Genomic DNA, 27,638 nt, shown 5'->3' with positions numbered 1-27,638 from the left:
GGGTGGTAACTTCTCTCCACCCATGTAAACTGAAAGAGGGAGGAGATTAGAAGTCAAATAGGAGAACAGGGGGGTGCTTCAAATGAAGCCAGAGAGAACTGAGAAATGTGTGTGAGAAAAACTTAATACTCAACAAAGAAGAAACAAGAAAAAAATTCCAAACTAACTCAAGAAAAAGTACAACTAACTCATGGCTTCAGGATCTTAACATTGACTAATCTAAGTAACTGTGGGAGTTGATAAGTTTTACCAGCTTGATACCCTGAATGAAACTTAAGACATCATCTGAAGACTCTGTTTCTCTCACAAAGAAAACGCACAACTTAAGTAAGTAGATATTTGTTTTTTCCCTAAGATTTGTCATGTTTTTGTATGTTGTAGACGTGATACTGATGGTGATAATGTAGATGTAGACTGAGCCGTAGCTGAATCTACCGGGTACAACAGACACGTGGCATTAAACTAAAGAGGCGGACATAACTTTTTAACTTCGCTTTCATCAAGGCGCTTCTTCATAAACCCGCGAAAATTAGCAAAAGACGTAAAAGACGCGGCGCGGACAGACGAGGAAGTTAAGAAGTGAAAACTATATCTAATAAAAGGGAATCCACGGATATGTCGGGAATGGTAGTAGAGTTCCTCCCATGCTTGAACGGTGTGTCCTTATTTCTTCCTTGTTGTAGTAAAACATTGTTTCCATCTGAGAGGAACTCCCTATGCTTATCGCACCCTTACTATAGTGACGAAAACGCACGTAACAACTTCTTATGTCTTACTTCTCCGCATTTTAAACCCTAACATCATTTTAGCATTAGTTTAATTGTCTCATCAGGATAAAGATACACACGTTGCCTTCACTGGCTCCCCCCACAGTCAGAATTTATCAAAGCAGATCCCTGTTCACTTTAAATTGCGAAATTAAATATTTTACAAATGTACTGTTTTGGTAATATATTTATTAATTTTGTTCAACATGTTGGTATCTATTTGTGAAATACCAAGGAAAAAAGATGCTGTCATTGTGGTCAACTTTGTAGCCTTGTAATTGTGGTCGTTTTGTACCCACATTAAGCCATGTGCTGTGGGACGTTTCATACCGTTTAAATGATTTTTTAAATGCAAGGGAATTTGGTTTTATGAGTTTTATCAATATTTACCAGTAGGTGGTTGATTAGACTTGTTTTGGTTTGATTGGGGGGTCACAGTTTATCACCTGGCCCATGGGACGTACCACAAGGTTTTCAGAAATCAAAAATATAGTTATGGGAGATTAGAGCATTTTTAATATTGTTTTTAATTATTAATCTAAAAAGAAAGTTAAACAGGTTGTATAAAGGTTTTAAGTATGGATGGATACAAAATGGTTTGGTTCTGGGAACAAAAAACAGAAGAACTGTCCCCTTATCCAATCAGCTACCTGGCAGTGTTAACAAAGAGTGATCAATTATTTAGATTACTTTGAAATAACACCATCCCCAGCATTGGCCGTCAACATGTGACTGGGAAGGTGTGCAGACAAAAGTGAGCTTTTGTGTTTTTTTATTTAGATAGAAATATATATTTTTAGATGTTTTTAACTTTTGCCCATTTTTCCAATAAGGCTGTGAGATATTATGTTCACCACAGCAAATGATAATAGGATGTGAAAGCACATTTTTAAAATTAAAATACCTTTAAATTCTTAGTGAGACTTTTGTATTCTGATTAAAAAAAATACGACATCAAATGATAAAGTGATGGGAATGGGTTTATGTAGATGGAATAGTTTGTTTACAGGTCCAAAATGGACTTAGTACAAAACGGCTTAATGTTGTTAGCCTGTACAACATGCAAAGGGTGTCTTGAAGCCACTTAAAACAATTCCGGTGACATTTCTCTCCAAATTTAGGTCAGTATGTTGACTTGCATCATTTTAAAAATAACATACTTACTGGAATGTGGTTTGGTTTTACAAAACTGTGTTTATCAAGAAGTGAACTCATTTTGTTTACATAAATTGCACATTAGTAGCTTTTATGCCTGTAGCGGAAGTTGTATTTGTAAATATTGATTATTGTCACTGCAGCTGGTTTCAGCTCAAAATGATGAAACCAGAAAACTAGAAACATTCTTGAAATTTTAAATATAAGTATTTAATTTAAAGATACTGGTTTTCTTGATCCAGTGTTGGTTAATGCTCTTATACAGGCGAGTCACTGGAAACTTGATATTTTGGGGGCGTTTCGTTGCTTGTTTTAAAACTCATAATTACTGTTTTAAACTCATAATTACTGTTTTACGCCAAGTCGGTGAACGCAGCATTGTCGCTTCCGCACCGGCCGCCCCTCGCAGTCAGTAACCGGACCCAGGCTGAGGTCACACCCGCGGAGAAGCAGCTGCCCTCCCGGCAGGGCGGCGTTAGAGGGTTGTCCCAGAGCGTGTGGTTTATTTTCTTGGAAACGTATAAGAATAAAGAGTTTGTCCTGCGGTTCTTTATGTCCTGCGGAGAATGATAAACACGGCGGGTCAGGAACAGCAATATTCCCCAGCATGGATAAAAAGGGCAGTGCTGGATGTGAGCGGGGGAAGAAACACTTAAAAAGAAAAGCTGGAGACAAGATGGATAAAACAGACATGGCAAAATTAAATACTGTCATTTATTTATGCATGTAATCAAACTTCATTACCCAATACGTCTCTTTATACTACAGCGCTGTATGACTTCAGCAGAAGCAAAATTGCATCATTCAGCTGGAGCGCAGGGATTTCAGGAAACATTTTCCAAATATGGGATTCCTTACTCAGGCTTCCTGCTCAGCCAGCACACTTTGCAGTTTTGTGTCAGGAGTCACAGCTGCCTACCAACTCTAACGACAAATTGCTTTCTTGTTTTACGTGTTGGCGAGTATTTGTTGTGTTGACCGCTCCACCTTATCACAACACAAAGGCTCTCATGTTCCCACAGCTGGTGTTCTTAAAATACAATGGAATGCAAAGGTATTAAAGCCCCTTGAACTTCAAACTTCAATGTTTTTATTTTTTCTTTGTACAGCAAAGTTATTTCTCATTCTTCTTTGTGAAATAACTCAAGCTCAGTCAGATTGGATAAACAAAATCACATGAATGTTACCTTTCAAATTGTGCCACAGTTCCTCAGTTGGATTGAGATCTGGACTTTGACTGGACCACTTTGACATGTGGCAATTCTTTGTTGTAAGCCATGCAGTTGTACTTCTGGCTGCATGTATATTATCCTGCGTTAAGACAATTCTCACCCCCAGTCTCAAGTCTTTTGCAGCCTTCCAGGATTGCTCTATATTTAGTGATGTACTACTTTGTGTTGGTTTATCACAAGTTTTCAGATTGAACATGATATAATCTTAAAAGCCTCTAGGAGTGTGAAGACTTGAAAACATCTGCAGCTGCAGTAGTATCAGAGAGCAACAAACAGGATGGAAACAATTCAGAAGAGCAGCAGACCCCAGATTGTCTCGGTCCACGTCCTCCTTTAACCTGAGCTCAGATACTTGATACACACACACACACACACACACATGGTTATTCTGATACCTTAAAATCATGGCTGCTGGCTATTGCCTTCAGAGAACTGGTTTCCAGTGTGTGTTGACGTGTTATGTTTATCTTGTGACCTTACAATCTCAACACAACTACCATTGTCAACTAAGACAGAAGCCTCTGGCTTCACTGTCTTTCCTCAGTTCTACATACAGTTTGTCATATTGTACACGAATATAAAATAAGATGTAAATCTTGTTTTAAGTAACAAAATTGAACAAAAATGTGTGAGCTACACTATGATGGTTCTGAAGATATATAAAAAGCATAATTATGGTGTTTATTTTCACTGCCCTTTGTTCTGACCGCATGTTTCTAGTTAAATTAGAAAACATGGAGCTCAGTTTGTGATTATGGAGGCTGCAGTTGAATTTGCTGCCACTGTCATTTCTTCTCTTACGATGGTCTAATTTCAGTTCAGGAACTGTTTTTTTTTTGTTTTTTTTCACCAGTGCTGGCCTGGTAGCTTGTCAAAGATTGAACGTTTTCCCAAACGTCTTTGCTGCAGTTGTATGACGGCTGCTGTGCTGTTTACACATCACATGATGTTTTGAAGGACAATTTACGCTCTGATGTTACTAATAACACACGAGTAGGACCATCTTCACGTGTGGTTGTTTTTTTCCATCATAGTTGTTATAAAGCAAATCACTGTTAAACATTTCAGGTCTGCCAGAGATCAATGTAGGACATTTATAATCATAGTATAATGACGTAACTCAAACTAAACAAGTCAACTTCCTGGGAATCCATATCACTGCTTTGCCATTTCATACTTTGGCAGTTTTCGTCTCTTTGTAGCTCAGTCTTTTCAGGTAAAATAGAAGTGAAATAGATCAATATCTACCCGTCTATCTTACAGAAAGGTAGAAAATTATGCATTTGATTCCAGCGTCCTGTTGTGAATTTGACCAAGGTGTCTAGAGTTAGGAGGCACATCTATTTAATCTTCTAAAAATTACAGATGCATCAATTTGCCATTTTTTCCCTTAACCTGCTCTGATCTCTAATCACCAAGGAAACCACTGAAAATAATTTCTTCTCCTCTTTTAAATGCCTCAAAATTAACAAAACTGGATTCAAAACTCCTGTCTCCTGTATCCAACAATCTGCAGCACATTTTACTTTTTATGAGATAAAATATTTTGAAGAAATGAACCATTGGTCAAAATCAGAACTGGCAGCTCAAATCTGCTCCTATAGGAACAATGGAAACTGTGGCATAAGCCTGAACTCTACCCAAAACTGATACAGACATAAACCTGAATAATGGATCTATAATGATGGATCTATAATGAAGACAAATGCTGGTTTGAACCTTCGATATGACGAGCAGGGTTCACACTGAAGGTGATGGTGCTTGAAAACAACTAAAAACTCATTTATTCCCATATAAAGGCATTTTAGGTCTTTGAGACGAGAAACGCAAAAAGAGGAAAAGCTCCAAGTTCTTTAACATATTCATGACTTCATGCTGCATAAACCAGTTTAATTCAGCTGGAGTTTCATGCCCAGACCTTCACTTTCCACTCATTCAGAGTCTTACTTTCTGACTTCATTATCAGTCTCATTTATGGACTTACACGAGTGAGTGAATGAGAACGGTTTCACTCTGTCACCTCCGTGTTGGGGTTATGGGGAGTGTGTGACTGACCACTGCAGAGATTTTCATCACGGGGTGTCAGTTACAGGGAAATCCTCCGTTTTAAATGCTCCTTTCAGCAGACTGGCTGCTCGCTGGGCTGTGAGTAATCGCATTACACACATGCCTCGCAGGCACACGCAGAGACAAATCTGTCCCTTTAGAGCGTCTCAGTTTGTCCAGTACGACACACGTAAGAAATGGGCCCTCATTAAGAAGTGTTTCCTGTCAGAGGGCCTGACTGTCGCCCTCCTCCCACCGCCCGCCTTCTTCCCCCCTTTTTGCAGCTTCACATAGTTGGTTATTTTTGGATCATTGTGTTTTATTTAGGCATTTTCCAGATGAGTGCTGTCAGATTTCTTTTAGCTCCACTGTCAGAGGTCAAAGTGTCCCTCGACCTGTCCAGAGGGTGTGTTCGTGTGTCTGTTCTTTAGAGGTGGTCACGACTGGCTTTTCTTTGTTTGGCTTGGCAGCACACCCTTCTGTTCGAACACGGATCTGCAGTTACATAAAAGCCACCCATTTCGCGAACCAGTTTCATCCAAGAGAGATAAAACCAGGACTAAACTGTCCGTAAAAAAGGCCCATTCAGCTAAAACCTGAGGCTTTTAAGATGCGGCTCTGATTTGCACAATAAAAGATTAGTGTTTGTTGCTTCTTGTCCATGTGAATGAATGTAGCTGAGAGAATAATGAGGAGATTACTGTGTATAATGCGTGGCAAAGTAAGGGTTTACAAAACAGTAACACAATTTGGGCTCAAGCAAAAGGCAAATTAATAGATAAAAAATGCAGAAACATAAAATTTCCCAGTCTTGAACATGAAATCATATGAATGTGATTAATTTAGCCTTTCATTGATCTCCAGGGTCAAATGATAGGACAACAAACAACTTGTTTTCTGTGGCAGATTTATGGAAACAAGAGCAACTGGTGGCAATTTCATTTGTTTTTGAGTTTAAAATAGTTTGACAGGTAATTGATTTCATGTTAGAGACTTATGTAGATCTCAAACCTGCAACACAGTTTGAAGAAGATCTGTAATGAATGAAGTTTGAAGTTACACATATGTCCCTTCTAAAGGCTTTGTTAAACATCTGATTAATTTTATTTATTGTTTGCTTTTTTCCCCACAATCTTCTCTCTTCTGGGTTTCAGGGCATCAGCCATGGCGCCCTCTCTCGTTCAGGCCTACAGGAGGCGCTGGTGGATGGCGGTGACGGCGGTGATCGAAAACCTTCTGTGTTCGGCCGTGTTGTTGGGATGGGGCTCTCTTCTCATCATGCTGAAGAAGGAGGGCTTCTACTCTCACCTGTGCTCAGGTAAGAAGAGAAAAGCATTTTGTAGCTAAAGAACCATTCAGTTCTCTCAAACGTTCTTTATCTCGCTGAAAGAATAAGAATAAGTGTGTATTTTAGATGTTAGTGTGTGTGGAGGAGCACCAAGCCATCTTTCGGTGCTCCTCCACACCAAAAGAAGCCTTGTCTTGAGACCTTTGGTTATTTTCTGTTCAGAGATGTTGCTCTGTCGCAGCTCTCTGATCAGCCTTTTACACTTTATCCCTCAGAAAACAGCTCCGTGGCCGCGTCTCCTGAAAACACCACCAAAGGTGCACATGACTTGCTGTTCTGTGTGGAGCAGGAGGAGATGCTAAATCTTGGATTCACCATCGGCTCCTTCCTGCTCAGCGCCACGACCCTGCCATTAGGCATCCTGATGGACAAGTTCGGCCCACGTCCAATTCGGCTGGTCGGCAGGTAGGGTCATAAAATACACTGTGAACATCCGTCTGTGAAGCTGGAGTGAAAACACCACAACCAACCCACCTCTGGTTCAGTAGCTTGTCGGAAAAGAGTCAAATTAGCTAAGAGCTGCTTCTGCCTGGTGAACTGGGTCAGTACTTTTACTGATGCAAGCTGAGTGCAGATTTTTGCAGTAGTCATCGTCACTTTTTCTGACTCAAGACATTTAACAGGAATCAGCGCTTGCCCTCATTTCCCAGCATGCATACATAGGATTCTTGTGAAGCAGCATGTTTCTTCTTAACCTCCATTATTCCTGTACTACTGCTGTGTGGAGGGACAGCATTCCTAAAGAGGGATGTGTTTCATTGTATTTGTGAAGTGTGACAAGATGGAGCAGTTTTGTGTTTGTTTGCATGCAGAGAGGAGAAATTGTGCAATAATCATTCATAACACTATAATCCCTGCATGATATTAACATTGAGTTTCTGCCTGAACCTCAGCAACGATCTGGACATGAGCAAAGATCACTAGAGTCTGACTCTCGGACATTTACGATGGACATTTTACTTCCTGGGGAGTTTTCCACTGAGTAGCTCTGGGTGAGGGTTAAACCTTCGCTGTCCCTTCATTTTGTATGTCAAACACAAGAAAATGCAAATTCCCATTTTAACCAGAATGCCTTTATTAACTTCGGTCCTCACCATACAACCATTATTTATAATTTTATTTTATTTGAACTCCTTATCTAAATTTTAAATCCAACTGTTGTTTTTTAACCACACTTGTTTTTACCAGTTAAGAGCAAAACTAAGTTCATTTTGGTAAAAAGCCTGAAATCAGCTGCAAGTAGATTTCTTTACCTTTTGTATAAAATTAGTAAATTTACACTACATAAAAAAAATCTCTTCATCTGGTAGAGATCGATATAAGATGAACAACGAAAGAATTTTAACACAAGGAAACAAATAAAAATAGAAATCAAATTTAAATTATTCAGAAAGAACATTAATGCAAGTCAGAGTGCCAAATTGTGTTTAATTAGCACCACATGTAAAAATAAAGTTAAAAAACAAAAAACCCAGGGGCTGAAAGGGCTGCTTTGTCAGAAAAATCCAGTTGAAACTTGAACAGTTAATTAGCCTATAAAAATATTTGGGTTTAGGATCTGTGAAAATGCCAGGATGTAAGTTTTTTTCCTGTCTAGATCCTTTTTATATAGCTGGATTAGAAGGATTATTCTGTTTGCCAAAGTTTTTGTCATATCTGAGTTTAGTTGATGACCCAAATGACACGAGGACAGAAGGAGAGGAGACTTAATGGAAAACAGAGAAAACCTGGAGAGCAAGAGGAAACCACAAAATATCCACAGCGAGAACAGCAGCGAAATCCAGGAGAGAAGGAAAGAAACTGAGAGACTTAACTGTGATCTCTAGTGAATACAGATGGGTCTGTTGGGCAGAATAAAGGCCAGCTGTGAGGGGATAATGCAGAGGTCACTGGGGTCAACCTGAGGAAATGCAAGAAAATGGCTGATGGAGACAGAGGCCCAATTTCTATGCATCGAATTTCAGAGTCAAACTTCTTTTAAGTTTTGTTTGTTTTATGCAGCATTTTTATATCAACTAAAGGCAACATAGTTGCTTCATTGTGCTAAAAAATTGCCTTATGTGCCTGGAAAATACACAATACCGCCCCTTTAAAACTAAGAAATAAACTCAATAATGAAAGCAAAAAGTGACAAATACAAAATAAAGCAAAACAAAAAAACCTGTCCCAAAGATTATGACAGTTTTTTTAGTTTGTGAAGTTTTTATTTAGTGCATTTTTTATGAATGAAACTTCTTCAGACACGCCTTTCAGTCAAACTCATGAGAAAATCCTTCCTCCTGCTTTCACTAGAAGATCCTTTAGCAGTGACTCATCTTACGGTATTTTCACAATGTTCTACTATGTGTTTGATTATTTTATTGTTTACACACGCCCTTCGTGTTTCCTTGCAGTTCTTTATTTGCGCTGTCCTGCATCATCATGGCTGGTTCTGCTTACAACACTCACGGTGAGTACAAATAAGTTAGTCCTCTGCAGAACGTCACTCTAACCTCACAAGGATACATAAACCTGCAACATTCATTCAGTCAAATCCAATAAAATTTAATATACATTCCCATGAGTCTCGGCTGTCAGATTAAAAGTACAATTTTTTAAAATCACATCATGTCAACCCCTAGAAACTCTTGCATTTTATCTGCACATGCAGTTATTCCTGCACTTTTTTGTAGTTTTATTTGGACAAAATGTACCAGATGTTTCTCATCTCTGCAGCTCTGTCGGCGCTCATCTTCTTGGCTCTCTCACTGAACGGCTTTGGAGGAATCTGCTTGACCTTCACCTCCATCACGGTGAGAAACGACAACAACACGAATAAACGAGACAATAGAAGTAAAATACAGATAACGAAGGAAACATTTTCAAGATACAAACCACACACTGCTTTTTTTGGTGATTCTTTACCAAATGCAGTATTTGAGGAAATTTAATTTTAGCCTTCCTGGAAGCACGGAGATGGAAATGTGATGTTACTCTGCAATATCAATAATAGACATGGCCATCAATGGTTTTATCAATATATCTATCGAATTACAGGTTAATCAGGAAACCCCTAATATCTAGAACAAATATAAACCTCTTAAAACTGGAAATAGAAATACTTGGCTTAGTAAATATTACGTCTTGCCATGAAGTTGGTTTGAATTTTTCCAAAAGTAACACACGATTCAAATGTACAAAAAACATCTAAACAAAAACAAGACTATGCTTCTTATCCAGCTTGAATCGAATTGAGGACAGAGGAGCTTCTGGACTCTGACTGTAGATTTTTGCATTGTTAATCTATAAAGTTTCTTTTTGATTTTACATGGAAGATTTCCTCTCTTATCAAGTCTAAAAGTGATGCATCGAGTGGTAGGTCTTTTAACAGTTTCACATTTATACAGCATGTCCTTCGTAAATAAATCTATTTCTGTTGACATTTGGTTAATTTTTAATTTATTTGTTAAGGATAAAAACACATAAGTACAGTAGGTTTCTGCTTTTGTCTTATGACTCCGAGTTGTATTTAATATCTAACGCAGGAATTTGTACCTGGAACAAATGAACAGGGATATTTTGTCAGCTGACAGCCTCGGCATTGTTTGGGTCAGCTGAGCGTGTTGCGACTGGGATCTGTTTATATCTCACCAGCATCAGGTTAATGTGTGTATGCATGTATGTATGTATGTATGCATGTATGACGTCTCAGCTGCCGCCAGCATCATTAGGGCTGTTTTGTCAGTGCAGCTGCCTCTTGTTTCCTGGCGTGTGTTTAGAGTCATGCTGTTTGAGGGTACATTGTGTTTACCCAAGGCAGCATCTGACCTCTCACTGATGGAAACTCTGTCACGCCTGTTTGGACCAATGATGGCCCACGGCTGCCCACACACCCTTCTGCATCCTCCTCCCTCTACCTAAAATACACAAGGACGCATTTTGTCATGCGGGCTTTGGAAAGCGAAGGGTCATGCTGATTAAGTAGGTGACATTATGCCACAGCCTCTATGTGGCGTCTGTAACGTGGCGGTGTGAAAACAACACCTGCTTCAGTTAAATAAACTTTATTTATGCCTCCAAGTAAAACACAGCTGGCCCTGCTCAAAAACAGCTGACGTGACAGTGTGTAGTAGGAAACACTTGAAAGCAGTTTGTGTTGAGATGAGATTCAAAGCTTGCGTTAGCTAACAATTTCAAATTTCTTTACTTTTAACCTTGGGTTACGATTGTACTGGTGTTAGGATTTTCAGGACAAACTCCTTTGGATGAGAAAAGATTCATGAGTTGCATCTTCTTTTTTTTTTGGTGACTTTGTAAACAATATATCTTTAACTGAGGCTCAGTTCACAGCAGTTGTATGAAATAACTTTAAGATTAGGAAAGATAAATGTCTATGCGACTTTGAGAAATCAATGGCAGCTTTCTGGAAGAAGTTGTCATATTTTCCCCTGTGGTGTGTGTGCTATAATCGCAGTCAGATTTTATTTGTTCTTCTTGGGCTAAACCTTAAAAGTCAAACACTAATGTCCAGATCTCGACTGCTAGGAATGAAAGAATTTTAGGAACAAAATGTAAAGGGGCAGTATCTATTTCCCATGCAAAAATTGCCATTTTATGACATCTTACATAGCTTAAATTTTTGTTGAAGGATATTGTACTTTTATAAAAATCTGTGTTTTATTTCAATAGATTTCCAACAACTGAGAGTGAGCACAAAGTCTGAAAACATAATCTTCAGGAGCTCCTTCAGGTTGCAAAATTCAAACATATTTTGCTTTGTAATAAGTGGAATACGTGAATGGCACCAGACTTATTGTGACCTCTCTGACATTATAATACAGTTTATGTGAGCAGCTTCAAACAGGCCGGTAGAAAGCAGATTACCAAGTCCAGTTAGTGAAGCAGTTAATGTGCGGTATGACCGTACAGAAACTCTAGAAAAGCTGCATTTGAATGCACTTTGTGGTTGAACAGTCAAGGATTTTCAAGGCCTCTCTCAAGGTCAGACAGTGGCTATGCATGTAATCTGGTTCTGTAGAAACCTGGAAAGATTCCTGCAGCCCCAAAACATTTTCTATGAAATACTTACAACATAACCCTTCCTTTATTTTTACATGTTACCTGCTGCTGATAAAACAGAAAATATTTATGTGTAATGCGGCACAATTGTTTTTATCTATGCATTGGAAATGTGTCTGAAAATCTCAGCTTTAGACTTTGTAAAAGATGAATTTAGTAAAAAAAGTGTTAAAATTCACTTCAGGCAGTCATAACTGTTAAGGTTCGTGAATGAAAAACAGCCACAAGACAAGCTGCCAGACACCCCACCTAAATAAAAACAACAAAAACAGTGTGAGCATAAGTGATGGATAGTTACTGCATCTGGCAAACTGTCTTCCAGATGGCAACAAGTTACTTAACACCCAGCTGACGCAATAAGTAGCTTCTCATTTCTTAAGCAAATGTGGAAATACACACACTGACACATACTGTGGTCATGGAAAGGATGTCGGTCTGTTTAAGGAGGGTCAACGTATTGGTATCAAACAGAGAAAACGTCATAAGAGGTTGCAGAAACTACTAAAAATTGGGTTGGGGACTGTTCAACGCTTTATTAAAAACTGGAAGGAAAGTGTTTGGAAAAAAATCCTGAATGACTGTGATTGACTAAGTCAAGGCTATGTAGTCTGCCGATAAATCAATTTGATCGATTCATTGAATCTGTTTAGAAAGATTTCATTTTGGTTTTTTTTTTTTTTTTTTCACAAATGCACTCTTTGGGTTTCTGTACAGTTCAGTGACCTGGCATTTAGTTTTACAAAAACATTTCTGAGCTTGTAATTATTTGAAACTTAATTTAGGTCAACTCCCCAGAGGGATGATTTAAATAAAAGCAAGTTGTTGAAAATACTTTCCCTGTTTTCAGAGACTCAGAGTAGCAGCACAGCGTCACATGAACAGCCCTGTCATTGTTTAACCTCGCACGTTCAATATACTGTACGTACTGTTCACTCTGTCCCATCGGTCACACACATACACACACTCAATTAATATTACACCTGCATTAATGTTAGAGTCGCCTCACACTTATGTCTGTCCTTGTCTGGCCTCTTGTCAACATTTCTCTGGATGCATTTTGGCTCACAGAAGCTCCAAGCTGATGTTGCTTTGATGGAAGAACAGCAGCAGAAGGACAAAGACGCACACACTCGGATATCATGAAAAACCGGAGACGTCTGAGAGCTCTGAGTCAAAACTGTCCCTGTTTCTGCTTGGACCTCCAATCGTCAATTACCTACATTATGATACAACTTTTTAATAATAACCTTCAAGAATTACACATCAGTGTTATACCGCCTAACCGAGTTACAGGAATAAATGACCCACTTAAATTACTAATAGGATTTCAAATTATAAACAACATGTAGTTGGAACATGTCAGATAACAAACTGAGACATTGTTAGTTTGCTCATGTTTTGGTATATTGAGGCTATTTGTTCTGGTGTGTCTATATTATACGTTTATTGAAGATGCATGAAAAAATGAATTACTTTACAAGGTAAAGAACATGCAGACAAAAATCAATTCTACTTTTAAGTAACAGCGATAGAAATTGTAAATATTTATTCTCTGCAAATGCAAAAATTTGAAAACTGCATTTAAGATTAAATCTTTTGCAAAGTAGCGTTCCAGGGTTCGTACACAGCTCTAAAAAGAAGTAAAACATATGGAAAATGGGCATTTTTTTTCCTGTCTGGATAGTTAACATGGGAACGAAAACCAGTTACAGTAAATTTTGAATTTCAAAAAATAAATTAAAAAGAATATGTCTTAATCAAAAAGATTACAACCTAGCATAGCAGCTACATTAAGCAAAAACTTGGCCTCGAACATCTTTTCTCTTGTTTTAAAAGTTACATTTGAAAAAGTTGAGAATAAAAACACAAAATCTGTTTCAATCTCCTCGAAACAGCAACAAAAAAAGACATTAAAACATTATAATACCTAAATAGAATTTGACTATTTGGCGAGGTTTTGATTTTCTAATGAGTTTCGGTGAAGTTTCTGTTCTCATTCAATAGAAAAACCAGTAGCTGTAAAAATAGTTACTGGTTAAACTGTCTTCCTGTTTTCTGGGGTTTTCTTGTGAGTGATGCAGAGACAGTACAACAAAAGATGAACTGAAAACAGCATCTTACTTGATTCTGTTCGTTAGAAGTTGTGAAATAATAAAATGAGAAGTAAAGCTTGAAAACCTGCTTTGCACCTTTTCAGTGTTCCTTTAAGGATTAGTCATGTCTCTGTTTCAGCCTCTGGGTTACACACCTGTGATGGTTTCACAGATTATAGGAACACACGGTTGAATAGCAGCAATTCTCTTCCTATGGCGTAACAAACGCATAAAAGCAGTTCTGTTTGTTAGATTAGTTTTCCATTATCGATTGCCAGCTGTGAGCAAATCAGCTGCACCACATCAGCTCTCCAGGAAAAAGTGAATAAAATAAAATGGGGTTTAGAGCAGAAGTTGCTGCTGGATCTCCTGCTGGTGATGAATATGTGCTCAGTTGTTCCTTCCCGGGGTTATTGAAGCTGTTGGTGAAATGTGTTCAACACTCTGGGTCAAACATAAAGAAACTTTAAAAAGCTTTGACCCAAATCAAAACATTTGGCCTTGCTCTGGTTTATGCAAGTCCAGTGCAGCTGGATGTGACAGTTCAGCCAATCTGTGAAAGGTTAGCGAGGACATAAAGCGAGGGGAAAGAAGAAGCCGGAGCCACTCAGCTGTGGTTTAGTGTTTCCTGCTGAGGAGGTGCAGCTGTGGTTTAAAGAGAGATCAGTCAATCCTGAAGAAATGCTTCTCCCACTAACTTTTTTTAAAATATAATTTCTGCCAACTTCTCCGCATGTAATCTACTGTTCTTCCACGTCGCTAGAGCTGAAACACATCTCTGAACTCATTGATCTGTCATTTGGCACATTCTCGGTAATTAAAGTCCTAATTAAAGTCGGTGCCGGCTGGCAAGATCTTACAGAGTCCAGCTGAGTGGGCACAGCCGGAGCGGAGGCTGAAATGATCGGAGGCGACAAACAAGTGGCCTGAGCTCCTTTTCTCTGTGACTCTCTGACCCCTGGTTAACCACCCGCATGGCTCAGTCACCTGTTAACATGCAGGGCTTCGTCACGTCTGTTCTTACAGATGAAATGTGGCATTTTCCAAATTTTTGTCATGTCATAACCCCAAAGCCTTAGTGTATTTTACTGGGATCGCAGGTAGAGACAAACCTCACAAGACTTGTTGCTGTAACTGCAGCAAAAGATGGCTCTACAAATACCGAAACAGGACGGCTGAATGCAAATACATCCCAGACTTTTAGCATTTTACAACCCGCAATTATGTGCTATTTTGTGTTGATCCAATTCCTATATAGCAATGTTTTTCAATGCATTTTGAAGGAGAACGTGGATATGCTAAATAGGAACGAGGCCTTGCATTTTGTTCTGCCTGTCTTTCAAGACTCTTCTCTGTGAACCTTTTCACATTATCTCCTTGAACCTCTGTGGCCAGAAGAGTCCAGATCCACGGACCTAACGGCCATGAAGTTGTCAGGTTTCCCCCCCGCCCCCGATTCTGAGAAATCATAAATGAAGACGAGTGTTCTTCGAGATGTTTTTCCTCCTCTTCCTCAGACAGTCAGGCTCTCTCTACAGCGCTCTGAGGGAAACGTTTTTTCTCCTGTTTGCCTGCTAACCGCTTGCTGCGGGCTCTCAGAGTGACCTGATGCTCCCTGGTGCAACACAGACACATTAGCACGCCGGCTGCAAACTGTCACCATATTGCGGCCTCGATGCAGCTTTCTCACAGACATTGAGAATAAAAATGTCAACATTCGCAGAAAAGCACACTTGACACCCACATACAGAATCCCTAGACAAAGCTTTTCGACATGTGGCTCTGAAGTTCCTGGAAGTCTGTTCCTGGTGGGCACATCTTCCTGTCTGAAGTCTCTCTGTATACTTATATAGAGTTTCTGTTTCACAAAATGACCAGATGAACATTATTTCCTTGTTATTCTTGGTAGAAACATAAAAATGCATTGAAATAACTATTTAAATCTGCATATTGACAACACAACCAACCCTAACAACTGTAATAAGTAACATAGCTTCGTCCATCTTGTCATCAACTCTAACCAGCTTCCCCGTCCCTGCTAATGAAAACCAAACCCACAACATGATGCTGCCACCACCATGCTTCACTGTGGGAATGCTGCATTTAATGCTTTTCATATAATAATAAATCGTTCATGTTTGCTTTTTCCTCTACATGGCTTGAAGGAAACTGCAAGCAGGACTTCTTGTTGCATTATTTCAACAATAACTTTCTTCATTGAAGGCCGGATTTGTGTAGTGCATGACCCACCTGAGCAGTGGAGCTCCCCCAGAGTGCCACAGGTCTCTTAACAGGTCTCTTAACCCAGCTTTGAACTTCTCCAGATTATTATTTCAAGGTGATTTAGTTAGGGGCATCAAAATAAAAGGGGCTGAGCTACTTCAGACCCTTAAACAGATATAAATGCATGTATAAACTGGAGGGTTTATACAAAGGCAAATCGGAACAATTTCCAATAACATGTTGCAATGGTGAAATCCTGCTCCCAGAAAAAAGGTTGTACAAAGTGCAAACTGTTTTTTTTACTCAAACGATCCTGTGTTTGTCGATAAATTAAAGGATGATGCAACATGGTGATATCTCACTTCCAACTTTTGAGAATCTAGTCAAACAGGATATTTTCTGTGAAAATGTAACTAAAACAAACAGTGTTGGTTTTAAAGTATCAATTCTGTTCAGTAATTATCTGATGTTTAATCTGACCACCTCAGGGTCTATGAGGCTGCTGAGCTTGGCAGAGTTGCCTTTTTTTAAGGTTCAGATATAATAAGGCAGGGTTACAAATAGCTCTGCATGATCGGTTAGTAGGAGTGATTAAACATGTGTTACAGTTCAAGCTGCTTGGTTTATATTTACAATGGATCACAGAGGATTACGGTTTCTAGCGGCAGAAAGTGCAACTCCCAACAAGCATCGCTTCACGGCAGCTGGATGCGTATCAAAAGGCGAGTAGCCAGCGAATAAGCCATGCATATTAGCTAGGTATTGGTTAATGCACCTGTCCTTCTGGCCTCTTCTCTCCCAAATGAAAGTCAGACTCTGAGCTCTGAACATATCGGTGTCTCATAGATGCGCTACAGTGAGATCGGTGTGCAGGGAAAAAAAAAAAAGGGGGTCACTGACACGGCTCGGTGAACCCTGACACAGCTGAGGGATTAGGTGGCGCCGACAGCAGGTTAGGTAAAATAGTGGAGGACAACTACAATTCCTCACATGTGATTTTTATAATCACAATTGACCCATTTAAAACTGCAATCTAAGGGCATTTAGTGTGCTGCCAGCACAATGGATTGTTGTTAAATGTTATAATCTTCTTACTGCTGTGACTGGGTCGGCCTAATATATGATGTGTTGGTACCTGCCACCATGTGGTTTGGTATGTTTCAGGCAGCCGTTCACAGTGGGTCAAACAGTGTGCTGAAAGGTCAGCAGGACTTTAATCCCAAATCCTTTAAAACAGCAAAGCTTTGTTCGTCTGAAACTGTGAGGCTGTCATGAAATTAGAAAGTAATAAATTCCTCTGCAGGAGGAGAAAACTTTATGTGTAGAAAGTTTGGAGGACACAGCTTTGGAGTTTTTCCCCGGCAGTTCTTAAAGCTGATTCATTCTGCCCCCTGGTGGTGGAAAAAAGTAAACAGCTTTAACATGTTTAATAGTATTAGCTTAATAAGTATTACAAATAACCGTGTGTGTTTTGTGCCTGCAGCTGCCCAACATGTTTGGTTCTCTGAGCTCCACCATCATGTCGCTGATGATCGGCTCCTACGCCTCCTCTGCCGTCACTTTCCCCGGCGTCAAGGTAAATTATAAGATTTAACACAGCTCTAGTTTTTCCCTGTGTCTTCCTGCTGCAGGTTAAAGGTGACTCAGTGTGACTGTAAGTGTGTGCATGCATAAGACCTGAACAGTACATTTAGACATTGTTCCTACTGTCTAAAACTACTTTCTTGTCCAATCAAAAGTGGACAGAATTGGACAGAAAAGGTCTGGAAAAAGCTAATAAAATGTATTATTCAGATATATAGGCTTTATTCTGATCCCTTTTGTCTAAAAGCTGTCCTTTATGTTCTATCTCTCCTTTTTTCCGTTTTTCCTTTGTGTCCTACTTTCTTTTTCTACTGTTTTCCTTCCTTTTCGGAATCTGTCCTATTTTTCTTTCTTTTACATTTCCATCCTTTCCTTCCTTCTGTGTTTTTTTTTTTCCCCTTCCTTCTTCATTTCTTTTCAGCTTTTTGTTACACACACATTTAAAGCTCCCCACAGGATGTGAATTTCAGTATTTTACATGCTGGAAAGCTTAGTCTGGATAAGTTTGGATGTTTTGTTTACAAAATTTGCAGGAACCTTGTTGAAACTGCATTAGATTTTTTTGTAATTTGCTTTAAAGGATCCAGATGTTCTGTATTCCTCTACAGTGGTCTGGATGAAAAGCTATCTAGGGTTCCTGAAGATCTTTCAGTTTCAAATTTTCTTTGAAGCCCTTGAGGGTTTACAGAACAATGTTTACTGTTTGTTGTACAATATTGCTGAAAAGTATTAAAAAGGACGTCTGTCTCCAATAACTACAGTGACTTGAGAACTTTGCTGCATGCACTAAAAAACTCAATCAGCAACTCTAATTTTTTGCATCAATCATTTCTCGTCTCCGTAGCTGATCTACGATGCAGGCTTGAAATTCCATGTGATCATGTGGTCGTGGGCGGTTCTCGCCGGGCTCGTTTTTGTTAACTGCTTCTGGAACTGGCCCTCGGAAGGCTTCCCAACTCCAGACGAGGTCGACTACAGGTCAGTGTGACACCCGCCCGTCTGCTGCAAACGTTACCAGTGGGTTTTAGTCCAGCAAGTGGGATCTAAAGCTGTTTTGTACTCAACAGTAAGATTCTCACGACGCAAGAGGTTCCTTCATCTGAGCAGAAGGCTGCCGGGGAGAGACTGAACCAGAAAAACGGAGATGTCCGACATTCCCAGGAGAAGCTTCCCAACGGACCCGACACTGCACCAAGTGAGTTAGCAAACCGCTCATGTTAGAGGGAAAAAAATAAGACAATTCTCAATTATGTTTATGTACTGATCAAGTTGTTTATAAGACAATGTTGGGGTGATGGAGACGTAAAACCACTGACTCCCTGTATGACGAAAATATATTTACAAGATGAATCTAATTTAATGAATTCTAACAAACATAAGATAAACTTAGTTACTCAAATAAGATTGTTTTTAACTGTTGGAACATCATCTTAGAAAGTTTCCTTCAGAGTGTTTGAATTTGACAATGTAGAAGGTGAAACCACCCTGAAGGCTTTATAACCAAAGTGTTACATTTCTTTAAGTTACATTACGTCACATAGCACCGAGAGCAATATGGCTGAAGTGTTGGGCCAACAGCAATATTTTTACTAATTTTTTTACGACTTATTGATAATTCAGCTCATAATAAACTTTTACAGGAAACCAGTCTCGAGTCTTTCACTGTAAAATTAAAGCAAAAAGGATTAAAAAGCTTTAATTTGTTAGGAAAAACTCAGATTTGCGAGGTTCACAACTGATCACTTTTCATACGATTCAAATCTGTGCATCATGAAGCGTTACCCTTTTGGTAAAGGACACATTTTTAATTTAAACCTAATAAAAGATTCTATAAATTTGAGTAGAGGTTGTCTAAATTATTGCCTTTTTCATCTTTACTGTAACCTCTTAAACTTCAGGTTCATTAACAGCGTTGAAAACTACCTCACCAAAGGTTTCTCCTCCTCCCTAAGACGCTGTTCCCTTCCGGCGGTCCGTGTTCTCCCCCATCTTCCTGTGGAGTTTGGTCACAATGGGGATGACCCAGCTGAGGATCATCTTCTTCATGGGAGCAATGAATAAGATGCTGGAGTTCATGGTGACCCGGGGTGTAGAAAACCGTGAGTGCCCAATGAGCTTTAACCTCTAGCATTTTGTTTTCTATTATTGTTTTATCACTATTGTAAAATTTGTTGTTTTTTTTATACTTTAGCACCCAATGACCTTGTGCTTGAGGCTGAAAACACAGGTGAGTTTTGTTGTATTATGGCATAAACCTTTAAAAATGACCTTTTCTCCTCATTTTACTGTTTTCCTCTTGATCTTTCAGTGGGTTTCTACGCCTCCATCTTCGGCACGCTGCAGCTGCTGTGTCTGGTGACGTGTCCTCTGATTGGTTACATCATGGACTGGAAGATGAAGGAGTGTGAAGAGGAGAAGTGTGACTCTACAGGGATAGTGAAGAGGTACGTCCAGTAAAAAAAAATAACAACAGACGTGAGTTGTTTGGGATTTTATTTCTCAGCTTCAGGCTTCCTTGGACCGCATGTAAGGATGGAAACAGGAAGTTCTTATAGGTGGAGGGCGAGTTTAACACCACAACTGTCATGCAGGTTAAAAAAATATGTCCTGTCTCTCCTTCAGAGCCAAAAGAGACCGTAAGATCCAGAAAGTGACCAACGCTATGAGAGCCTTCATCCTCACCAACATCCTTCTGATCATTTTTGGAATCTGTAACCTCGTGGATAATCTGCCTCTACAGGTAAACACACCGCATTACACATTAACGATAAAATACCATCAGAATAAAACGCTTACAAGCTGCCTCTTTTCTGCTGTAGATTTTGACGTTCATCCTCCACACTATGGTCCGAGGATTCATCCACTCCTGCTGCGGCGGCCTCTACGCTGCTGTGTGAGTCCTGCAGCCCCAGCAACACGACAGGCACAGGATGCATTCATTACCGTAGGCGAGGAACGTTTGGCAAGATTCCTCTTTAAACCACAGAGCAAACAATGTAGCGGTGCCATGTTTGTGTCTACGAGGTAGAAAACACTACAATATTCACAGTATTAAAGTCCAAGCAGATTGTTTTCCGGCTCATTTAGAGTTATCTCCCGACACCAAATAAACACCAAAATAAAACAGAGCTTTACAGTGTGATAAAAGCAACCAGATGTTTCAGCAAAACCAGAGCAGGTCAAATTCCCTACAGCAAGATGACATGTGCTCACTGGAGACATGGAAACAAGCCATCTCTGGCAGTAATTAACACCTTTAATATATATGTTGCGTCATCAAAAAGAAGAAGTTAACATTAAACATAGCAGTTAGATAAGTTACTCTGCATTGATGTTCATCCTGATGATCCTGGAGTTTATTTCAATGCCGTGCTAAACCACCTATTATTTTTCTTCAACAGCTACCCGTCCAACCACTTCGGTACACTGACAGGCCTCCAGTCCATGATCAGCGCAGTGGTCGCTCTGCTGCAGCAGCCGCTCTTCATCGTCATGGTGTCGCATCTTCATGGGAACGGCTACTGGGTGAGGAAGCGCTACCTTATTTTCTTTTTGTGACGATGAATCAGAGTCATACATGATTTATAGCAAAAAAGATAAATAAAGAGCCGTCAGTACATAAAGTAGGACGTTTGGCTCTGTTAGAATTTCATTTTGGACCACTAGCTTTTAATTTTTATTTTATTTTATCTTTAAAGACAGACTAACTCAAAGTGCAAAAACATAAAATAAAATATTGTATTTTTACAGCAGCCTTTGGGAAGCAGACATTTTTCTGTTTTTTTTTTTTGTTTTTTTTCAATCTGACACTTAAGAAAAATCAATGATGCATTAGTTGGGTGAATAATATTGTAATCCACTTTAAAGGATTAGAAACCAAATAAATATTTTTGGCTAAAGTAGATCTGAAAGACGAAGACGTCTATATTGGGAATAATTCTGTTATTATTCTGTTTTGGGAATTAGACATATTTTGTCCTTAGCAACAAATCCATTAGGATAGTAGCTCTCTGAGTCCAGTCCTAGAGAGCTACTATCCTACAACTTTTATAGATGTTTCCCCAGAATAAATAGCCTAAATCTAGTTCTGCAGAGGCGTGGTATCGAGCTACTCATTTGTTTCCGGTGTGTTGGACAAGTGATTTAGGGGCATCTAAAAACTCCAGGACATCAACCTTGTGGTGTAGCTTCTCATCTGTCCCCCACCGCCTGTGTTTCAGATAAACCTGGGCCTTCTGATTTTCTCGTTCACTGGCTTCCTGCTGCCAGGCTACTTGTTTTTCCACCGCAAAAACCTGCTGAGGGAACAGAAGGACAGAGACAACCAACTTGCCTTTCAGGAGACGGAAGCTCTCAAGTCCACCGAAGCCAACGGCTTCAACAAGCCTCACAGCAACGGCAACGCTTTGACAGACGCTTAGACAAAATCATGGGTCATTTTAAGCATGTGGCTGCAGAATAAACACCGGATTTTTTTTTTTCTCATTGAGAAAAAAAAGTGTTTCACCGATATGCAGTTGAAACCAGAAGGTAACATACACTAAATGAAAAGAGACATACACACTTTTTCCTCACTGCCTGAAGTTAAATGAGACAAAAATCCTTGTTTTCGGTCGGTTAGAATCACCTAAATGACAGATTTATTATGAATGTCTCCAAAATTAGAGTTTAAATATAGAATAATTACTATATTTTTAAACAATAATGAAAAGCCCAGACGATGATGTCATGGCTTGGGAAACATCTGATAGGCTGTCTGACATATTTAAGTGGATGTACTTTAAGGCTTCACACTGCTTTCTTGTTGACATGAGAAAGTTAAAAGGAATATCTGATATATTCTTTCTTTAATTATTGTGACATTTAGCATATAGATATAATGGTAATCAAGACTTACCTAAAACAAGAGACATCTGATCTGATTTAACTTTAAGCATTCTTGTATTCAGTGTATATAAACTTCTGGTTTCAACAGTATTATTTTTCTTTTTTTTTAGTCATTGCTAGTTCTTGTTTTACCTGCTACAGACAAGATCATGTAGCTTTTGTTTGTTTGTTTGCTACGAGTCAGAATTTCTTGTTATTTGGAGAGACGTGTCATCAGCTTTTGTTGCTTTTATTTATTTGGATTTAGATCCAAGAGCCAAATCAGTTTTCATCTTAAGCCATAAACCTAAAGATCAAGCGGAGGCATGGACAAACTGTGGATATCACCGTACTTGAAGTAGATTCCCCGACAATCAGTACTAACCTGCGAACACCAAAGAAACAACGAGGTTTTTCGGACAGTTACATAATCTGATCAGTATTGTTTTTGTATCATGCAGACTGTTATTTGTGCTTTTTCTACTGTATTCCCAAAGTAAGAAGAATCCAAGCAAATCAGGAAAGCATAGAGCATGCACCTGCCAAAGTTAAGAAGACTTATGAGGCATATGAAGATGTTTTTGAGGATTATATCTGAGCCCTTCTGATAATTTGAACACAAAAATGGCTGGATGTTTCGATACCACATCTACCTCCTCCTGTTTTGTCCCATTGTCCACAGGATGATGAACTCTTTCGATTATCTGATTTTTCTTCAGGTAAAGACTAAAAACATTTGTAAATTCCATTTTTACCTTTGGTCATCCACTTGTTTCACTGATAATGCTACAACCCAAACATTTCTGTAATTTTTATATATATATATAGGAACAATTTTGTATAGGAAAATGTGACTGACAGGGGTGGTTCTTGCACACAGTGTGTCTGAACAGTTTTAACACACTTTGTATTGCTTTATGCACAGAAATGAACTAGTGTGTATATAATATGAGTATGCAAGTGTGGTTTTTATACGTTAGTTGCAGTAGCAATAAAAAGGGAAATCTATTTTGTAGAGGGCTTACAATAAAAGTAGATCAGATGATTCTAGGTCTATACAGCTTTTATTTCTATGGTCTTGCATTGAGTTAGAAAAAATATATATTTTTTGTAAATACAACTGTGGTGTGGCTTGTTACTTTTATAACGTTTTCAGCTTGTTTAACTACAAATATTGGAGTGTATAGCATAGGAACATAAGGACAACCTGCTGTGGCTTTAGTCTGTTTCCTTGATGTGCTTTCTCATCTGATTTTAAAATAAAAACTGTTTGAGCAGATAGTTTTCCCTTTGTGTCAGCAGCAGAAAAGTAACGATCCTAAATGTAAACAAAGTGTATATCTATGTTTACATCACACAGATTTAAGTTTTTGCCACTTTTTATTTCTGATGCATGGTTTGTTTTTTTCTCTGTAGAAGGAAGTAGCTTTGCTTTATTATTTTTTTTTCTTTTTGCCGTCACCTTGCCTTTCAGTAGAAGAGGTATTTCTAAGAACATTTCTGCCGAACGGCTTTCCCTGTAAACCAAAGCCATTTTCCATAAATTTACAGTTTTACCTCATGAGAACAGACTGAATTACTTTCATTATTCCAGCATTAAGTATGAGTTACATGTGGTCTTTTCAGCTGTGAGCTACAAGCAAAAACATTTGCTTAAACCATATTTAAAGACTTTACAGCAGTCCCTCTGTACCGTTAAGTTTTTTGTTTTACAGAATTCATGTAGGTTATGGGGCTTAATTTGGTAAATAAATGTACAAATAAAACATGCTGTAAATGTGTTGTTTTCTGGTAAGGTGAATCAGATTAAGGAAAGAAACATAAAATTTATAATCAAAGTTTATTTGATTTTGGCGTTATGGTCAAAAGAACAAAAAAATTAAAGAAATACACAGCGGCTGTTTTAGTCCATCCACACAGTTGTTTTCTCTTTTTTTTTTAAGCTTAATCTGTAACATCTCTTTCCATTTTCACCCAGCATCTCTGCTTACTCAACACACACACACACGCACACATTATTCAGCCATCTGTTTATCTCATTAAGCATACTCTTAATAATACAATAACCTGTAAAACACACACTTACAAAACGTCACACATTCGAACAGGCAGACACACACAGTGGGCTTCTGTCTATCTGAGGCTGTTGCTGCTGGGCTGCGATCCAGCGAGGCCGGGGTGGTCTGGGCTGTGGCGGTTCTGGATCAGGGCAGAGACAAACACCGGTTTCATTTTATACAGTTACGACATTGTTCACACACAGATAAAAGTGTCAAACTGGTTTAATAATTCTAATGCAAATTAAGAAATAACCACAACATTAAAATTTCAAAAACCTTTTTGGATTTGTCGTCTTCATTCACAGTTAATCTCGAAGAAAGTCCAAAAATGCCTTAATTCTATAAATAAATAATTTCTTATAAACAAGTCCTAATTAAAATGACAAACGCTCAAGTGCTTTATTAAATATCTTGATTTGTTTTGTTTTGTTTTTTTGTTGTTTTTTTTACAAAAAAGCAAGAGCAATTATTTCAGAATGTTTAAGTTTCATGGTCTTGGAAACAATTAACTCACTTTAAAGAAAAAAACATGTTTATTATGCTAATTTTACTGTACCAAACAACTTAGTCATAAACAAAAATTTATTATTTATTTGTTACATTAAATAAATAATGTACATTTTGCTCTCCATACATCTCATATGCACATGGCTTTAATACCTAAAAAATTTACAACTAAAGAAAATTGTAGTAATCAGAAAACATTAAATACCAAGCCAGCGTTGCACAGCAACAGACAGGATGTTGACCAAATATGGTGATATAATTTTAGTTTGTCACACTAACACAAAAAGGAGCTAGAAGCAAATCAAGAGCTGGAAAATTGACAGCAACCTTTAAAGTCAACAATGATAAAAAGTAACACCCACAATGTAGTTATAAATCCATTTTCTTCTCCAGTTTGATTATTTTTAATAACTATTAACAGCTTACATGAGCCTACACCAAAATCTATTTTAAAATATACTTAAATAATGTATTTATATTTATCAGATTCATTACAGAGATGTTTGATTTCTTTCTGTGGGTAGTGTCTGGAAAAAACATCATCCTCTTGTCTTACACCATTAGACAGGACAGTCAGATCCAACTCAAAATGTAATCATTTTTGATCCGAGTTATAAAGAAAAGAAATGATTACTTTGGCGTTAAACAGTTATTCTCACCTTCTTCTTTTTCTTGTCTTTCTTCTTTTTCTTTCGATCCGGGTCATCGTCCCTCTTCTTCTTCTTTTTCTTAGGATCAGAGTCTGAGGGAGTTTCTGAAATAGTAAAGAAGCAGGTAAGTAAGTGGCTTGCAGACATGATGGACTCATTTGCATTCAGAGGTAATAATTTGTCCTACCTTGTGGTAATGGGTCCTGTGGTCGATGGTGCTTGTGTTTATGCTTGCTCTTCTTCTTTGGAGGCTGTATGTGCATCAGTCTGTACTGTTCTGGGAGCTGGAAATATGTGCGTGTATTAGAGTTTAATATCTAATCACGATGTGCTTAAGACGTTAGCAGCAGACCAGAATATGAAATAAAGTACCGGTCCTGTGTGTAGTCTGAATCCTGTGAGCGAAGCACCAGTCAGCGGGCTGAAGGAGTTCCCACATACTGGAGGCTTATCGATGAGAGAGCGTAACGAGCTGCCGTCCTGAGTGCCCGGACAGTCGATCATACCTGCCACACAAATATGTGCAAGGGACATAAATGACATATGAGTATTTCGATAAGACCTTACAGCATCAGATTCCCACTTGAATTAGGTAATCCTGGCTGAAATGCTAAAAATCACTGAAAGTAATGGGAACACTGGTGGCAGAATTGAAATTAAGCAGTAGGGAGAATGTGCCTTTTTGGCAACTGTTACCCTCAACAATAATGTCACCATGATGTTTCTTAATACTATGCAGTCCTTGCTCAAACTGTGCTTCTATGCAATACGTATTAACATTATGACACTGCTCTACTCCTCTTCATCTTTATCCTATACTGTTGCGTACTTGTACTTTTTGAGGTAAAAAGATTTCTATTTCTATTTAAATGATCAAACAAAAGACCGAGATTTAAATTTAAAAGATTCCTAGCATCTATAGAAGAGACTGCAATTAAGTCTTCCTGATTTGAAAAAAAAAAAAGATAACTTCCCATGATAAGGACAGTACATAGGAAATGACAGACGAAAGCTTTAATTTTTTATAAATTAGCAGGCTGCTTACCTGGTAACTCTGGCAGAAAGTTGCTCAGCTTCTCCTTCACCTTCTTCCCACAGAACTTGTTGTAGGCATGTTCCAGGTTGTAGTGTGTGATAAGGTTGGTGTTGCCCGTCAATTCGTTTCCAACTAAAAACACAAAATTATATTGAAAAAGTTTTGCTAACAATAGAACAAAATGTATAATAAAGTTGTAATAAACATCCAGTAACGTTTAGGTGAACGGTGTGTTGATGCTACAACACGGATGCTCCCTCTGGTTATATAACATTTGGTTTTAAAATGAAATATAAACGAATATACGGTCTTTAAGAACAAAAGTAAACAAACGTAAGCTTAAGGTATGTTTGTCGAGATGTAAATAATACAACTATTCTGATAAAAAAAAATAAACAGAGAGGCTAATAACGACAATTAGCTTTCACTTGTGACGTTAGCAACTGTTAGCAACACTGTTTAGGAACTGTTGTCAGTGTGTAATATCTCAACCAAACCCGTTGAAAATACAAATATCACACATTGTATCCAGCAGGCGTAGTAATGCGAACGTACCAGGAAGCTCTCGCAGTAAATAGAAAGGTTCGTTCATGGCTCCGGACTTTCGCAGGGCAGGCCCTTCATCCACGAGCTGTGGTGGCATCTGCGCCGCCATGGAGACTTGGTTCTGCGGGATGGGTGGCGGCGGCTTCCCTGGTCCAAAACCTAAAGACGAAGACCCGGGAGGTCCCTGAGCTTCATTTTGCCCGAACAGAGTGGAAAACATTTCAGTCATATTTATCAAGATTAATACATTTAAAGTGTTTTTTGGGGAAAAAGCCGGTCTTTTCTAGCTTAAAGCTTGTCCATGTAGCGTTGACTCAACGAGTATCCATGCGAGCGTCAACTGCTTTGCTTCTCTTCTTTGTGGCTTTATTTTCATGTCCCAATTTACCGTAATACCGGAAGCAAACACGCACACTACCGTAGTACCACCATTTATATATGAATGTCAAGAACAAACAAAAAACACA

At 38.6% G+C, this 27,638-nt stretch overlaps 2 protein-coding genes across 2 annotated transcripts; one reads left to right on the top strand and one right to left on the bottom strand.

Annotated features, from left to right (window-relative positions):
• The first annotated feature begins 36 nt into the window (after positions 1 to 36).
• Positions 37 to 23,934, top strand: slc43a1a (solute carrier family 43 member 1a). Its single transcript, XM_007565853.2, has 15 exons — positions 37 to 327; positions 6,355 to 6,518; positions 6,764 to 6,953; positions 8,942 to 8,997; positions 9,264 to 9,340; positions 17,406 to 17,498; positions 18,351 to 18,484; positions 18,574 to 18,701; positions 19,459 to 19,605; positions 19,698 to 19,733; positions 19,815 to 19,950; positions 20,129 to 20,246; positions 20,326 to 20,399; positions 20,908 to 21,031; positions 21,727 to 23,934. Exons 2-15 carry the CDS (start codon positions 6,365 to 6,367, stop codon positions 21,925 to 21,927), a joined length of 1,668 nt encoding a protein of 555 aa, XP_007565915.1. The 5' UTR covers positions 37 to 327; positions 6,355 to 6,364; the 3' UTR covers positions 21,928 to 23,934.
• Positions 23,935 to 24,322: 388 nt separating this feature from the next.
• On the bottom strand, positions 24,323 to 27,543 carry med19a (mediator complex subunit 19a). The gene is made up of 6 exons (XM_007565852.2): positions 27,181 to 27,543; positions 26,635 to 26,757; positions 25,962 to 26,095; positions 25,777 to 25,873; positions 25,599 to 25,693; positions 24,323 to 24,571 (listed from the first exon to the last, which is right to left on the bottom strand). The coding sequence occupies exons 1-6, from the start codon at positions 27,398 to 27,400 to the stop codon at positions 24,506 to 24,508; spliced, it is 735 nt and encodes a 244-aa protein (XP_007565914.1). The 5' UTR covers positions 27,401 to 27,543; the 3' UTR covers positions 24,323 to 24,505.
• Between the last annotated feature and the right edge of the window lie 95 nt (positions 27,544 to 27,638).

This window comes from Poecilia formosa, unplaced genomic scaffold (assembly GCF_000485575.1).
Source record: "Poecilia formosa unplaced genomic scaffold, Poecilia_formosa-5.1.2 Scaffold183, whole genome shotgun sequence".
Lineage (NCBI taxonomy): Eukaryota > Metazoa > Chordata > Actinopteri > Cyprinodontiformes > Poeciliidae > Poecilia > Poecilia formosa.
This window is presented reverse-complemented; position numbering and strand designations above follow the sequence as displayed.

Bases quoted from the DNA above. Each gene is read 5' to 3' on its own strand.
- slc43a1a (XM_007565853.2), top strand. From the start codon at position 6,365: ATGGCGCCCTCTCTCGTTCAGGCCTACAGGAGGCGCTGGTGGATGGCG. The intron at 9,341-17,405 runs GTGAGAAACGAC...TTGTGCCTGCAG, and splicing joins TGACCTTCACCTCCATCACG to CTGCCCAACATGTTTGGTTC. The intron at 19,734-19,814 runs GTGAGTTTTGTT...TTGATCTTTCAG, and splicing joins GCTTGAGGCTGAAAACACAG to TGGGTTTCTACGCCTCCATC.
- med19a (XM_007565852.2), bottom strand. From the start codon at position 27,400: ATGACTGAAATGTTTTCCACTCTGTTCGGGCAAAATGAAGCTCAGGGA. The intron at 26,758-27,180 runs GTACGTTCGCAT...TTGTGTTTTTAG, and splicing joins TTTACTGCGAGAGCTTCCTG to TTGGAAACGAATTGACGGGC. The intron at 24,572-25,598 runs GTGAGAATAACT...GCCCTGATCCAG, and splicing joins AAGACAAGAAAAAGAAGAAG to AACCGCCACAGCCCAGACCA.